General features: G+C 33.8%; 2 protein-coding genes across 2 annotated transcripts; one reads left to right on the top strand and one right to left on the bottom strand.

Annotated features, from left to right (window-relative positions):
• Nucleotides 1-438: 438 nt before the first annotated feature.
• Nucleotides 439-2,876, bottom strand: LOC142623629 (subtilisin-like protease SBT1.9). Its single transcript, XM_075797072.1, has one exon. It carries the CDS (start codon nt 2,860-2,862, stop codon nt 583-585), a length of 2,280 nt encoding a protein of 759 aa, XP_075653187.1. The 5' UTR covers nt 2,863-2,876; the 3' UTR covers nt 439-582.
• A 6,649-nt stretch (nt 2,877-9,525) lies between these two features.
• Nucleotides 9,526-13,908, top strand: LOC142625747 (PI-PLC X domain-containing protein At5g67130). The gene is made up of 9 exons (XM_075799457.1): nt 9,526-9,672; nt 9,773-9,862; nt 10,019-10,141; nt 10,326-10,463; nt 11,972-12,070; nt 12,198-12,501; nt 12,930-13,153; nt 13,264-13,350; nt 13,511-13,908. Exons 1-9 carry the CDS (start codon nt 9,667-9,669, stop codon nt 13,688-13,690), a joined length of 1,251 nt encoding a protein of 416 aa, XP_075655572.1. The 5' UTR covers nt 9,526-9,666; the 3' UTR covers nt 13,691-13,908.
• The last annotated feature ends 2,191 nt before the right edge of the window (nt 13,909-16,099 follow it).

The following is a 16,099-nucleotide window of genomic DNA, read 5'->3' as shown; positions in this document are numbered from 1 at the left end:
TCATGAAACAAAAGGGTAATTGGCGTGAAGATAAATTTCCATCATAGAGAGATTACGTCCAATAATTGTGACGCCGTTTGCAAGACATATATGATTCCTTGCCATTAAATTTTGCCGCAACACCACGCACCTTCTCAAACCAAAGGGTCCTTCAATAATGATCCAACAAAATCATCCCTCTTTATATATATATTCAAAATTAGCAATGGCAGCTGGATCATCATGTAAAGAAGCCCTGTCTATGCCAATTGATAACGAAATGACATCTACATCATCTATGATTTTTTTGGTCTATTGCGTCAAGAACATCTGGCTTGTAGCCATTTGCACCCTGAGTGACCCCCAGTGCCTTGTAATTAAGAAGGGAAAAAGGAAATAACAAGTCTAGAGTCACGAAAAAAAGTTGTAAACGATAAACAATAAGGTGATGTCAGTGTATATGAAAACCAATAAACAACTAAAGCGTTACGGAACTTATTGCGAAAAATGTTGCGTACTCAAAAAGGAAGGAACTAGGAAAGATAAAAAAAAATACAGAGTAAAGGAACTTTAGAATTGCCCAGTAGTACTCACTACTCATAGCTATGCCTTTAAAAGAGATTCCGGGACAAGACTTGTCACCACTATGGGACTCCTCACTACATATTTACCATCATCATTCACCCAACTAAGGGAGCCATGGACCACCACCTCTTTCAAAGGCTTTGGTCCTTCCAAACTAAGTTTGTAGCTTTGCTTCTCGTACTTCTGCTTGAATACCAGCTTCTCTGGCTCCACCTTCACCTTAATTAAACCATTCATTCCTGTTACATTTGCAGTGTAAGTCCACCTTCCCTCTCTCACATTAGTCACTGTCCTCCGAAATTCATGTACAACCTTTGCCTCGGAATTGGATTCATATTCATTAAAAAAAACTATAAAAGAAGGGTAATTAAGATCTAAAGACCGGTTCTCACAGTTGTATGTAGACTTTGTAATGATTCTGATTTGTGTTGCCGTGTAATTCATTGCACAAAGAAGCTTTACATAGTCCTCTGCTGTTGCATCATAGACAAGTCCAGGATCAAGTGCCTTGTTGGGATTAATGTGGCCAGCTCCTATGTCAAGAGGGCTGGCTTCCCTCTTGTTGTATGCTCTATCCTTTATGGGGCTCAAAGTGTTGTCTAGTGAACTTGCTGTTGTCATAAGGGCAGACCTAATGGCTGCAGGGCTCCAATCTGGGTGCACTTCTTTTATAAGTGCAGCTACACCAGCCACATGAGGGGCAGACATTGATGTACCTGACTCTAGATTGAATCTGCTAAACAAAGGGTGTGATCTAACCTCAGCAACTGGACTAGTTGGGCACCATGATGCGAGGATTGATGACCCAGGTGCCAAAAGGTCTGGCTTTAGGACAGATGGGCAACTTGGAAATGGTCCCCTTGAGCTATAGATATCCACCATTGGTGCTGGCTTTGTACCAATAACTGTCTTATGATATATCAAGCTTCCTCTTGGAATACTGTTATTCCTTTTTATGTAGTCTATTACAGTTTGGCCTTCTTGCAGACCAAGAAATGCTGTTGGAAATGAGCTTCGAGTGGCGAATTCCGGTAATGAATAATTGGAAATGAATATAGCTCCATAAACTCCTGCGGACTTGGCATTGTAAACTTGATTGCTTAAACTTAGATTGTCTTTGCAAACAACAATCTTGTTTTTGTTTTTCTTCATTTCCTCTACACTCTTGCAGCCATTCAAGAAAACAAGGGACACCTGGGTTAGAGAAGAATTCCCTGGATACATGGACACAAAGGTGATTTGCACACCATTTCCCAAAGTTAAAATTCCATGAAATTCACGATCAATAGTACCCGCACCAACTGTTAGCACCCATGGAGCTCCATTGCTTAAGGTACCATACAAAGGCCCCTGATTTCCTGCTGAAGCAACAACCATTACTCCCTTTTCCATGGCTGCAAAACTGGCTATTGCAATAGGATCATCTTGTAAGACATTCTCATCCAAGCTAAAACCCAAGGACAAGGACAATATATCAATCCCATCTTGAATTGCCAGGTCTATTGCAGCGAGAACATCAGATGAATAGACACCATATCTCCAACCTGCTTTGTACATGGCTATTCTAGCCCGTGGTGCCATGCCTTTAGAAGTACCAGTGGCATAGCCAAAGTAAGATGCGCCTTCTACAAAGTTGCCTGCGGCTGTGGATGAAGTATGCGTTCCATGCCCACTTGTGTCACGAGTAGAGTTCATTTTAATATTTACCTTAGGATTCTTAGCAAGTAGACCCTTGTTGAAATAGCGAGCACCGATAAGTTTCTTGTTGCACAAGGAAGAATTAAATTGGGTGCCAGACTCACATTTTCCTTTCCATCTAGATGGAATTTGAGTCATTCCATCATCTTTAAAACTCTCGCTCTCAGGCCAAATTCCAGTGTCAACTAAACCGATTATGACATCATGACCATGACTAGAAGCTGACCATGCACCAGACGCAGAACTTAGACCAAGGAATTGAGAAGTGTGGGTTGTGTGCATGGTAAGAGGACGATCTGGAGTAAAGGAAATATAGCCAGGGGTCTTTTGTAGGGCCTCAAGCTCGGAAGGAGTGAGAGATGCACTAAAGCCATGAATAGAACCTGTATAAGCATAAATAAGACTAGAGGTGGGTGCTTTAGAATTGCCTGATACAGAAGAAAGGGTGGCTGAGTACCAGCTATGGTGGTCAGAGAAAGCTTTGGGTATGGCTGATGAATCCATGTGAATGATATATGTGTCATGTTGTGCCAAATTGGAGGAGAGGTAGGTGAAAGTGAACAGAATTGAACATAGAACTTGCAGGGTTTGAGTGGCCATGGGTGAAAAAAATTTGATTCGATCACATTCACATGTGGAACATAAATACACAAAAATATTCACTTTGTTGTGTCTGGACCACCAAATTAAAGTGACAAGACTATGATTGTTTGCCAGTTGCAAAAAAAAATTCCACCTTCATTGTCGTATCCTTTTGCCTTTTTTCCATTTTATCCCTTTTTGTCAGGTAAAATGGGAAGAGAATCAAAGATGGCATTGTTCTTAACAAAAAAAAAGATCTTGAAGATAGCCTAAAATTGAGCACCTCTGGGCTCCAGCTCCAGGCGCTAAGATATTGTATTAGAATATACCTGTGGCATGCCACTCTCCCTTCTCTCCTTTCCTACTTTTCCTTAAAATATATATATATATATATATATATATATATATATATATATATATATATATATATATATATATATCATTTTTCCTTCGCCACAAATTTAATATCAAATTGTTAGCAGTTCCTTACTAAGTTGAGTTAGAAATTTGGAAAGTTCTTATTTTATATTGTAGACACTCAAATGTGATAATTATTGTACATATTTACCACACAAAAAAAAAAGTACAATATTGTTTCTACAATGTAAGTTTACATGGCTAGCATTATGTAAACCTATAAAAATCTTATAAATTTTATATATTTGCCTTTTATTTGCACCAATTATTTATTTAAAATAAATAAATTTAAAAGATGAACAAATACTTTTTTTTTTTTTTTGAGGAAAACACACACACATATATATATAGGGGAAGGGGATGAGATAAGGGAACAAATACCTATAAAAAAATAAAAAATAAAATAAAAAGATGAACAAATACTTCAACAACTCATTAAGCACGTGACAATGGCGTGGCAGCTATTTAATGGCCAACGTGACAAGTAATGTGACACACAAATTATGGAACCTCTCAAACTCACGCGTCGGAATAAATAATTGATGAATAATTTTTTCTCCAAAATTTTTTAAAGATAATTTATTCTCCCTAAAAATCAAACAATTTGTATTCGGTCCAATTTGTTCCACTTGGTCAATTTCAATCCCGTTGATTAGTCCATTTTAGACTAATTGGGTCTTAAATTGATTCTTTTTGTAGGTTTTCTTTTCAAATTTAGCTCTTTATTTTGGGTTGAAAAGTATGAAATTTTATTATATTTGGGCTAAACTCTGTAGTTTTGAGTTAAAAAATACAAAGATATTACTAAAATAGACATTAGACATTAGAAATATAAGCCCTAAAAATGCAACAAAAATGATAAATATTCAAAGTCTTATTTGGTCCACATTGGTTCTATTCGGTCCATTTTTTCCTCATTGGTCCTATTTAGTTTATTCTATCCACTAAAGTTCTATTCGGTCCAATTCCGTATATTCAATCCACATTGGCTTTATTCGGTCCACATTGGTCCTATTCTGTCCACTTTTGTCCATTTTGTCCACTTTAGTCCTATTCGGTCTATTTTGTCTGCTTTAGTTCTATTTGGTCCTATCCCATCCACATTGGTCCTATTCGGTCCATTCTGTCCACTTTGATCTACTTCAGTCATATTTGTGTCATTCGCTCCACTTTGGTCCTATTCAGTCCATTTTGTCCACTTTGGTTCTATTCAGTCTACTTCAGTCTAATTTGATCTATTTCAGGCCATTTTTTCCATTTCAGTCCATTCGGTCCTATTCAATCCACCATGTTTCTATTCGGTCCATTTGGTCCTATTCTGTCAACTTTATTTCATTTGATCCACTTTGTTCTATTTGGTCCAATTCGGTCCTTTTTGGTCCATTTGGTCCAATTCGGTCCTTTTTGGTCCATTTGGTCCTATTCTGTCCACTTTGTTCCATTTTTACATCTATAGAGCAGGATTAAGCCTCGATTGTAGTCAGCATGTTAATCTAATGCAAGTGAATTTTTCTTTCAATGCAAGTTACTATTGGTAGTCTTTAGTCTCCAAGTTATTTTGCTGCAATTCCATACCTAGAAGTTACTTAATTTCAGTTCAGTTTAGCCTCTAGATAACTTAGTTTTGATTCGCCTAGCTTCAAAACTCTAAGTCATGGTAATTTAGTTCTTAATCATTTTGTATCAAGAAATTTACTTTACTTCCCATGAATTTGACAAAAACAAATTTGTTTTGACAAAGTCCTCTGAGTTGAGGTGATCCCCAAAACCCTTAAGACAAAAAAGAAAAATCCCAACCTGGACATCACCTCGAGGTCAAAAGTGCAATTTTTAAAAGAAACAAATTTAGTGGCGACCATAGTTGGAGAGGCTAAGGAAAACAAGAAGTAAAGAAAATATTGAGATTAGAAGAACTAGAGTAATTTTAGGTACTTCTAGAGTACGGAAAATAATACTTCCTTCTCTCATATTCATAGGAGAGTTCACTCATTAAAATTATGGTAAGGTCCACTACAAATATAAGAAAATGGAGCACAATTTCTTTGTACTTCGAAAGTACTTAAGAATTTTTGTAAGAAATAAGGCTCCAAATTAACTAAAATGAAGGATAGTATGACATCCTTCATTGGATGTCACACTTAAGTGTTAGTAGACAATTAGTTTGTATAAAAATAAAATTTAAAAGATGGACAAATGGCATTAGAGGGAGCAACACAAATAAAAGTATTTTAAAGGGTCGTAGGGTCTATTTGAGATCCGCTTATTTTGCTGAAATTAAAAACTTTTTACTGAAAGTACTGTAGATAAACGTAAAAGTTAACTAAAATAATACAGTAGGACCTATAAATAGTACTAAAAAGTGCAATATGTCCATAAATAGTAGAATAAGCTGAATAGTAAAATAAGTTAGCAAAAATAGTTTTTGCCAAATACAAACGTAATATTACAATTTTAAAAAGTCCGTTAAAGGAAAAGGTCGCAACAAATTAAACAATTAACAAATGATGTGACAGTCATTTAATGGGCAGCACCAATAGCAGTTCAAAATTATGAAATTGGAATAAAAAGGAGTAAGTGCCTAATTACGGATCGATGCCAATTACTGGTCACCGTTGAAGCCTTTTAAGTGTTTTATTTGGTTTTGATGTGATACATATTACGATGATGCGATATTAAAATTTTTAATTTATTTATTTTAATATTATTATAATATAAAATTACAAAATATATCACATCACCTTAATTTATCACCTTCTTAAACAATATAATATAGTATTTTCTATTGAGATTATGTTAATGTAAAATTACAATAATGTAATATTAAGATGTAATGTAAAATTACAATGAACCAAATGTACTAAATATAAATAAAGCTTTTACATTCCGTAAATGGGCATACTCAATTATATTTCAACCTACTTAGCCATATAGTATTCCTTTTGTATATTAGGATTAAGTCTCCATTGTAATTTCCTCTCCAAAAAAGGAAAAAGAAAAAGGTCTCCACTGCAATTCTTCTATAAAAAATCAAACTTTTTTAAAAAGAAACCCTCTATTGTAATTAGATAGCGAGTTACTTTAATGCAAGTACAATTCACTAACGTTAATATTTAAGTCTCGAAGTTTTATTATACCAGTGCCCAAACCTGTTTAATTTAAATTTAGTTTGACCTCATTATCAAAAAAAAAAAAAAAATAGTTTGACGCTCAAACTAACTTAGCTGTGAATCTGTGATTGAAGAGGAAGGTTGCACGCCCTTCTTCTAATGCATCTCTAGAGTGTTGATATAATCCTGCCTTCATCCAGATCATGTTTGATGATATTCTAAAGGGTTTATATTGACTTAAAAACTGTTTTTCATGGTAGTTTAGTTTATAATCATTTCATTTTGAAAATTTTATTTTACTGCCTTCAAATTTGCCAAACCCAAAAGGGGATGACTGAAGTAGTGTAATACTATTTGGATTCAATTCTGATGTGCCTTTATTTTAGAATTGCATTCTCTTTCTTTATGTGTGTGCGCGTTTGTTTTTCAAAATAAATAAATAAACTTAGGCATAATGGAAACCTAGTACAACTTGGATTTCAAATTGACAACCAATTTTAAATTTAAACACAAAAGGCAAGCCATATGTCATAACATAAACAACTGAGAAAATATATATATATATATATATATATATATATATGGAAGAACCACCACAAGTCCATAGGAGAAAATGGGCTTTAGCCCTTATTTTTAAAATATTTAGCGATATGTCCCTGTTTTGAAACTATATATGGATATGTCCCTGTTTTGAAACTCAATTTTCTTAAAATCAAATTTCAAAGTAAAACTCGAGTTCATGGAACTCGAGTTCTTTGAAATTTTCAAGTGGATCTCGAGTTTTTTTTTTTTTTAAGTTTGATTGACTATAACTTGATTTTGAAAAAAGCGAGTTTTAAAATAGAGATATAACACTATATAGTTTCAAAACAAAAACATATCACTAGATGTTTTAAAAAATAAGAACAAAAGTTCATTTTCTCCCGAGTCCAGATGCATCTAACTCCTTAATCAATTCTTTTTTATTCTTTCATGTCACCTTTTTTTCCCCCATTGTCTACAGCTCCCGTCTTTGTCATTGTATCATGCAATTGAATACTCCGATTTGTCATAATACGACTAATTGCACTCAAGCTTAAATTAAAATTTAAATAAATTAATAATTGCAGTCCTACTCAACTTGGTTGCAGTTGGCTCCGAAAAAGAAAAGAAAAATAATGATTAATCTTATTTTATCTAAGACGTTGGTATATATTCTAGAAACTGTCTATAATTAATCCCAGGTACCCTAGTTTACATGGGGCCTAAGAGAAGTTTTGTTTTCTTTGACTAAGTATCCATTTGAAATCCGTTTATTTTATTGAAACTAAAAATTTTTTGCTAAAAGTATTATAAATAAGGGTAAAAGTTAGGTGAAATTGTACAATTAATGAAACTCATGATTAGTATTAAAAAGTGCAATAGAATTCATAAATAATAGCGAAAATAAACTAAATAGTAAAATAAATTGACAAAAATAATTCATGTCAAATGAACACTTAAGACATGAAGAAGAATAGGTCAAATTAAAATGAAACAATAAAATCAAAAAGAGACAGCTTTTTAGTTTAGACAACTCGGTCATAGGAGACTACAAATACAATGTCGTATGATGGATTTTATTATTATTATATTTGTCTATCTAAGTTGGTCATAGTATTAACGTAAGGGAAAGTTTCTCCTTGTGTTGTGATGGGCTGAAGATATCAAAGATCATTTGGATTTGAAAATTTTTCTTATAAGACGAATAGTCGACTCCATGGACGGAGCCATGTTTGGACTTGGGGGGCAATGGCCCCCCTCCCTTTTTAAAAAAAAAAATTATTATTATTATATATATTAGGTACTAATTTTAGCAATTTTGTTTTAGAAAATTACACTTTTGCTCCCTTAAAAATATCATTGATTCTTTTAAGAGTATTGTTATAGTCACAAATTTTTCTATAATATTTTTACAAACGGTTAAGGTAACAAATTCTTATTGATTCGCATTTGGGCTTACCATTTACATTATTAGCAATTTGTAAAAAGGTTTGCAGTTCAAACATTTTCCACATTTTAAAGACCATTAAAAAATATTTATATGTCAAAAATCTAAAAAAGAAATATACAAGTCCAAAAAAATTAGTACAACAACAAAAATTATCAATAGTAAAACTAAAAAAAATAAAAAATTAAGCCTGATCAGCCAATTTTACTTAAAACAAAAAATTTAACCCTTTAAAAAATTTTAAACAACTATTAACTAAGCGACTAAGTAGCAACAAAGTCGAAGGCCAAAGTTATTGTACACAACCAACAGCAGAGCCGTCCCCCCTAACTCTAAGTTCTGGCTCCGTCCCTGGTCGACTCCTTTGGAAGTTTCTTTGCGCCTGTTTTTAGTCTTTCTAGAAGGTGGATTTAGTTAATTTTGGAATGGGTTAAACAAAAAATTATGCATATTTATAGAGTCTCAACCTATAAAGCAATCTAATAGTGAATTTATTAAAATTAATATCTAATAAAAAAATATAGGGAAAATTTGTAGCCCTTGCTACTAACTAGTTTGTAGGCAAACTTTATTAAGTATTTGTTACTCAGTATATATTTTTTTTGGAGATATATATATATATATATATATTTAATGAACAAAAAATGAGTAGGAGATGACTTGAGTTGGCGTCTTCCATTTGGGTGTATCCACAATAACACTACCTGCTGGTTGAACATGTACATTTTTTTTTTTTTTTTAAGTATCAAGATTTGCCAATTGAGCTAAGAAGTTCTTGGAAATTTATTTTGTTTCAAAATTTTTCATAACCATTCTTTTACTTTTTTTTTTTTTCTTTTCTTTTTTCTTTGTTATAGAATCTCGTAAAGAAAATTCTTTGGCCAAAATGAAAATTTGTAAAAGCCAATTAATTAAATAGTGTGAAGAATAAAGACAAAAAATAGCTGCAATACAAAAGATAAAGAAAAGGTAGGTTCAGTTAGATTAATCAATAAAGTCTCTAATAGTTAAATAAAAAATTTAAAACTTAATTTCTGTATACACAATAAATCAATTAATATCATAACATAATGATAGAAAACTATCACCTGCCTCGACTTCAAAAAAAAAAAAAAAAACAAACAAACAAAGAAGAGTAGAAGACACGGTTCCTTCTCTTTATATTATGAACCAAACGCATACGTTCTCATTCACTTTTCTTTAACAGAGCCAAAGTCAATTCTTAAACCACTCCTGGGGCCCTCGCAACCTTTGATTTAAAAAGCTTAAGAACTCCAGAGAAAGATAGACATAACCATCACACTCCCTCTCTCTCTCATAAATCCCCAGATGAAGGCATGCAATTACAATCTCCTTAATAACATTCTTATCCATTTTTCTTTGTTGGGTTAAACAATTTTTTTTTGGTTTTGTTTTTGTTTTTGGATTAATTCAGAGAAAAAACTTCATCATCATGAATATCAAAATCCAAGTTGTGTTCATCTTCATCACAGTTTGTCTCTTTGCCTGTTCCTCCGGTCTCCAGGTACACACGCATGTTTCCCTTTTGTTAGTTTTTCCCTTCAATTCCCCATTTTCAAGATTCATTCTTTGTAAACCAAATATAGCAATACCAAGATAGAGCAAGTTGTGATGATGATGATTTTGATTTCCTTGCTGTACGTACTGGAACTCAAAACAGATTGGAGAGACTTGTTCGGCCAACAGTCAATGTGACGCCGGCTTACTCTGCGAAACCTGCGCTGCAAATGGGAACACCCGCTCCAGATGTGTTCGGATCCAACCACTCAACCCCACATCAAAAGTTGGCTCCTTTTTCTCTCTTTTTCATTTTTTTAACGATTAAAAAATAGTACTGATATTACAGTTTTTTTTTTTTTTTTCTTGTTTTATGTTTTGTTTTGCATGTGGCATGTGGGTTTTGGTTTTTTATGAGAATGGGTTTGTTGGTTTATGAATTATGAATTTTATGACGAATATGAATATAGGTGAAAGGTTTGGCATTTAACAACTATACCTGGCTGACCACACATAACTCGTACGCTCTCAATAGTGCAAAGTCGGCCACGGGTTCGGCTCTAATCACTGAATTCAACCAGGAAGACACGGTTACCAATCAACTCAAAGTGAGTTTAGTTTCTCTATATATTAATTCATGTAATTTTCTAGCTCTGCATTTAGCCCACTTATTTTGATTGTTTTGTTTTTCCCAAACTCTAAATAAAGTAGTTTCCAAGAAGGTTTTTTTTTTTTTAAATGCTGTTTTTCTATTTTTATAAATTTAAATATAAAAAACTGTTTTTATAAAAAGGCAACTTAACAGAGACTATTGGCTAAAAATTGTAAAAAACGGAGTTTATTATTGTTATAGGTACTGTTCAAAGTTATTTAGCAAAATGAGGAGAGAGATTAAATTTCGGCAACGGTATTGCCGAAATTGCAAGAAAAAGTAGAATGTGTCAGGGGAGAGAGGAAAATTGAATTTCGGTAATGAGATTACCGAAATTCTTGTCCTGCCCTTACTTGCGAGCCTGCCTGTGAAGTGCCCAAAATGCTGAAATGAAAAACCAATTGTGGCAATGGCATTGCCGAAAATGGGAGGAAAAAAAAATTTTGTGGCAACCAAGTTGCCGAAAATGGAGGGGGGAAAAAAAATTCTACATCCACAACATTTTTCACAACAAATTACATGTGGTTAGTTGTTATTGGTTCAAATTTGAACCTAACACTAAGATAACTTTTTTGCTCCAATAATAACAATAAGTAAAAACTTGTCATTTATGATTTGTTGTGAAAATATTGTGAAAATATTGTGAACGTATCATTTCTAAAAAAAATTGTGGTGCCGAAATAGAAGAAAAAGAAAAAGAAAAAAAAAAAAGTGGCAATGTGGCAATGCCATTGCCGAAATAGAGGGAAAAAAAAAATTTCCCTCTATTTCGGCAATGGCATTGCCACATTGCCACTTTTTTTTTTTTTTTTTCTTTTCCTTCTATTTCGGATCCACGATTTTTTTTGAAATGATACGTCCACAACATTTTCACAATATTGTTACAACAAATTATAAATAGCAAGTTATTACTTATTGTTATTATTGGAGCAAAAAAGTTATTTTAGTGTTAGGTTCAAATTTGAACCAATAACAACTAACCACCTGTAATTTATTGTGAAAAATATTGTGGACGTAGCATCTTTTTTTTTTTTCCCTCCATTTTCGGCAACTTGGTTGCCACAATTCTTTTTTTTTTTTTTTTTTTTCTCCCATTTTCGGCAATGCCATTGCCACAATTGGTTTTCCATTTCAGTATTTTGGGCACTTCACGCAAGCGAGACAAGAATTTCGGTAATGTCATTACCGAAATTCAATTTTCTCTCTCCCCTGACACATTCTACTTTTTCTTGCAATTTCGGCAATACAGTTGCCGAAATTCAGTTTCTCTCCTCATTTTGCCAAATAACTTTGAACAGTACCTATAACAATAATAAACTTCGTTTTTTGCAATTTTTAGCCAAAAGACTCAAGAACTAAGAACCTACCACATTATTTTAATGTTTAGGTTTGTGCTACTATTTATTTTGTTGTCTAGGTGAATTTTCAACTAACACGTGTGTACACACTCTAATCCCCTTGTAGAATGGCGTTCGAGGGCTCATGCTAGATATGTATGACTTCGAGAATGACATCTGGTTATGTCACTCTATTGGCGGCAAATGTTTCAATTTTACTGCATTTGTAAGTGCGTCTTGTATTGGTACTTAATTTACATTGTTCTTGCATTTGTGTACTTAATATTTGATACTTTGCTAAGGTTAATTTTTCCTCCTCTAATTGATTAATTGTGCACTTTGTTGATTTCCAGCAACCTGCCATTAACGTCCTCAAAGAGATCCAAGTGTTTTTGGAGGCAAAACCATCAGAGATTGTCACCATTTTTATTGAGGATTATGTGACATCTCCACAGGGCTTGACAAAGATCTTCAATGCCTCTGGCCTGAGTACTTACTGGTTCCCAGTGTCCCGGATGCCCAAAAATGGCGGAGATTGGCCAACAGTGGATGATATGGTCCAGAAGAACCAGAGGTTGGTGGTATTCACTTCAATATCATCCAAGGAGGCCACTGAGGGCATTGCTTATCAGTGGAGATATGTTGTTGAAAATCAGTGTGAGTTTTATCTTTTCTTAATAAACCTGTTAAAGTTGTTTATAAATGCTTACTGAAAAGAATGGTTAATGTCAATTAGTTTTGGACCCTAAGCATTAGTTAAAATTTGAGCAATAGTGCTTAGTCAGGTAGATTAAGTTCTAAAAATCAAACATTCAGTAAGAGTATAATTTAATTTAGCATAAGGAAAAAAAGAAACATCTTGTAAATTGCATATGGGAAAAAATCAGATGGTCCAAAATCTTGTCTCTCTTTTTTTTTCCTTTGGTAGATAGTTGATACTTGAGTTTGTTGCCTGGGTTTAAGTATTAACTTGCAAGGTAAATTAACATAGATTAAATATGTGCTTGCAAAGGTTTCCCTCTTTATAAAAATTTCTTGTTTACTAAAGGGTAAGAATCAATTTTGATGGTGTACTTGAATTGTAGATGGAGATGATGGCATGAAAGCTGGTTCATGTCCAAACCGTGCTGAATCGCCACCCATGAACACATTAAATATATCCCTGGTTCTTCAGAATTATTTTCCTACCAATCCCAATGAATCCCAGTCTTGTGCAGACAATTCAGCTCCATTAATTAGCATGATGGAAACTTGTTATCAAGCAGATGGCAAACGCTGGCCAAACTTCATTGCTGTAGATTTTTACCAGGTATTGGCTTATGTGGTGGTATACATGCTTTCAAAAAATCATATACCATAAACTAGGAAAAAGAACACATTTGAGGAATATTTGCTAAATATATTGACTTGTTGTGGCAGAGGAGTGATGGTGGAGGAGCCCCCGAAGCTGTAGATGAAGCAAATGGTCATTTGACTTGTGGGTGTGATAACATTGCCTACTGCAAGGTTTGCAACCATTACTTTTTTCCTTAGTTCTCTCTCTTTTATCTTATACCATTACATGACTAGATAGATTAGCCTGTAGGTACTTTTCAAAAGATTGAATTTAAGGGGAGGCTAAATTAAAAGTGTAACCAGTAATTTGACCCTTGTTACATATGAGCAGGCAAATGCTACATTTGGAACGTGTGATGTACCTCCCATTTCTCCCCCTCCGCCTGCTTCCGCGGGATCCGGAACACCAGGATCCACACAAAGTCCAACTTCCAACGCTGCTTTCTTGGGTGGTAGACCATTGCAACTGCGGTGGTTGTTTGGGGCAATCTTGGCCTTATTATGGTTGTAAATTGCAATTTAGAGCATCTTGCCTGTTAACTTTCCTGTCCTATTTTTTTGAACCACATGTGGGTAATTTTTGGATGAGATTGATGGCTCTTTCATCTGGGATTTAGACTGAAAATGACATTAGAATTATATACGCACGGCACTACTTGTTCCCATTGTAATATACGTTGCTCAATTGAGTTATATATATATGCAGGACTCCATGTTCTTTTTTCTTTTTCTTCTTTTTAATCTAATCCTTTTTGTTGCGTATTTGACCCTCAAAAGCTAATCTCATGCGCAAAGTTGTCAAATATGCAGAATGGATGAAAGTGGAGACATACATTTATCCCCCAACGGACCTTTCTAAATTGTTCTTACACTTTAGCCCATTTTGGTTTGGTACGCATCACAAGTTTCTAGTCTTCACTTCTTTTACCATGACAATTTTCTCGGCAACCATAAGAGGATTTATAAAACCAAAATTGTGCCTTTTCTTTTGTTTTTTTTTGGGATAAGAATCCTCTCATTTGATTCCTTAAATTCCCTCCAATTTTTATTAACATGTAAGACGTGTGGCATTTAAGAATCAAATAAATATCACATCTTATATATCCTGCTAAAAACTGGAAGGAATTATAGCGTATTAAGTTGAAGTGGATCATTTATTGTCTAATAATTGTTTTAATTAATAGAAAATTCTACACATTTCTTGACCACATTGGTAGTTTTAAGGTGAGAACTTTCTAAATTATTTTTCTTATAAGTTAAGTACTTACTCAAAGCATTCTCATGGGGTCAAAAACTCTAGAAAATGCAGAACTTTCTAAATTATTTTTCTTATAAGCTAAGTACTTACTCAAAGCATTTACATTGGTTGATAAAACTCTAGAAAATGCAAAATGTATAACACCATTCACACAAATGCACTCCATCACATGAGGCATTTTGCATCTTAATTTTACAATTTGCTACATTGTCATGTATAATTACATGACTACTTAAGGAACATACAAATCCTTTTTATTTGTTTTATTCTCCATCATCCAATCTCTGCCCCTCTCCCTCCTTTCTTGCACTCTCTCTCCTCTTTAAATACTTTGCGAAACGCCAGCATTTCAGTTGTTGTGCTGGTCCTTGGCATCAATGTGTACTGTGTATTAGATAGGTTCTTTTGATGTGGTGCTGCTGCATGTTGTTGGTGGTTATTGGCATGATGTGGATTGTTGTTGGGTCGGGTTTTGGTGCAGAAATGGACTTAGGATTTCAAGTTAAAGAGAGCTAAAGTATAAGCAAAAAATAATAATAATAATAACTCCAAATAAGTATTCATATAATACTAAGTAATAATAAACTATCAACCAAGACAAATACACAACTCTCTCAGTCTCTCTCTAATTTTTTTTTTCTTTCATGTTTTAGCTTGGTTTTTATTTTGTTAATTTTTTGTTTTGTTTTTTAATAAAATTTGTTATGTTTTTAACTAAGGATTTACATGGGTTTGGACTAGATTGGGTTGGGTTGGGCTAATGATTTTGGAGAGGAGGGGCCAAGCTACTTGGAAAGAGTGGCCTAAATATAAAATTTTTGGGCTGAAAACATACCCACCATTTTTTTCATAAGGCCAGGGGGCCCAAGCTCCTTTGGGCACCCCCTAGGTCTGTCCATGTTTTGGTGGTAGTAGTGGCGACTGATTTTGCAATGAGGCATGAGTTATTGTTGGCGTGGGTAGAAAATGTATTAATCGAATGTGAGGGAATGCAAAATAAAGAATATGATGTAAGTTGTGTAGTATAAGTGATCGTGTAATATAGATAAAGTGGTTTTTTGATAGGGTTTTTTCTTTTTTTGCATTTCAGACGAGAATGCTCTTATCATTTATGATTTTAATTTATTTGACATAAACGTGATTTCCAAGCAATCTATAATAAGTGATTATTTCAGCCCAAATTGCTTGGCAAGTATTTTAGAGCCAGATTTTTAGTCCAGCATGAATATGAAATAATCCTATTCTAGGAGTACTTGCATAGATTAATTAAATCAGGGATACTTCCATTCCAAGTTAGAGTTAGCATATCTACTATTGTGTGTCGGGAATCTTGGGTCAGTGGGTAGATCAAATTGCATCAATGAACATGTGAATGTGCCCGGTGGCCCAGACCCAGTGGGAGGAAATCCTAGTTTCTTAGCATGTGCGCTGTCCAGCGAATAACCTCTATTCTCAATAATGTTTTTTTTCCTTTCTTGAGGTTCCATGAGATTTCACACCAAAAAAAAAATGTCATCATCATTGATATATCACTTATTGTAATATATAAAAATTTCATAAAATATTGTAATACTGTGCCACATTATCACACATTCAGAGAATTATATAAAAATGGCAACATAAAAATCCCTCAACCTCATTGAAAACCCACATTATATCCAG

Source organism: Castanea sativa, chromosome 2 (assembly GCF_040712315.1).
Source record: "Castanea sativa cultivar Marrone di Chiusa Pesio chromosome 2, ASM4071231v1".
Taxonomy (NCBI): Eukaryota; Viridiplantae; Streptophyta; class Magnoliopsida; order Fagales; family Fagaceae; genus Castanea; species Castanea sativa.
Note: the sequence above shows the minus strand (reverse complement) of the source record. Positions and strands in the feature narration are given on the sequence as shown.

Bases quoted from the DNA above. Each gene is read 5' to 3' on its own strand.
- LOC142623629 (XM_075797072.1), bottom strand. From the start codon at position 2,862: ATGGCCACTCAAACCCTGCAAGTTCTATGTTCAATTCTGTTCACTTTC.
- LOC142625747 (XM_075799457.1), top strand. The intron at 9,863-10,018 runs GTACACACGCAT...AACTCAAAACAG, and splicing joins CCTGTTCCTCCGGTCTCCAG to ATTGGAGAGACTTGTTCGGC. The intron at 13,351-13,510 runs GTTTGCAACCAT...ACATATGAGCAG, and splicing joins ATAACATTGCCTACTGCAAG to GCAAATGCTACATTTGGAAC.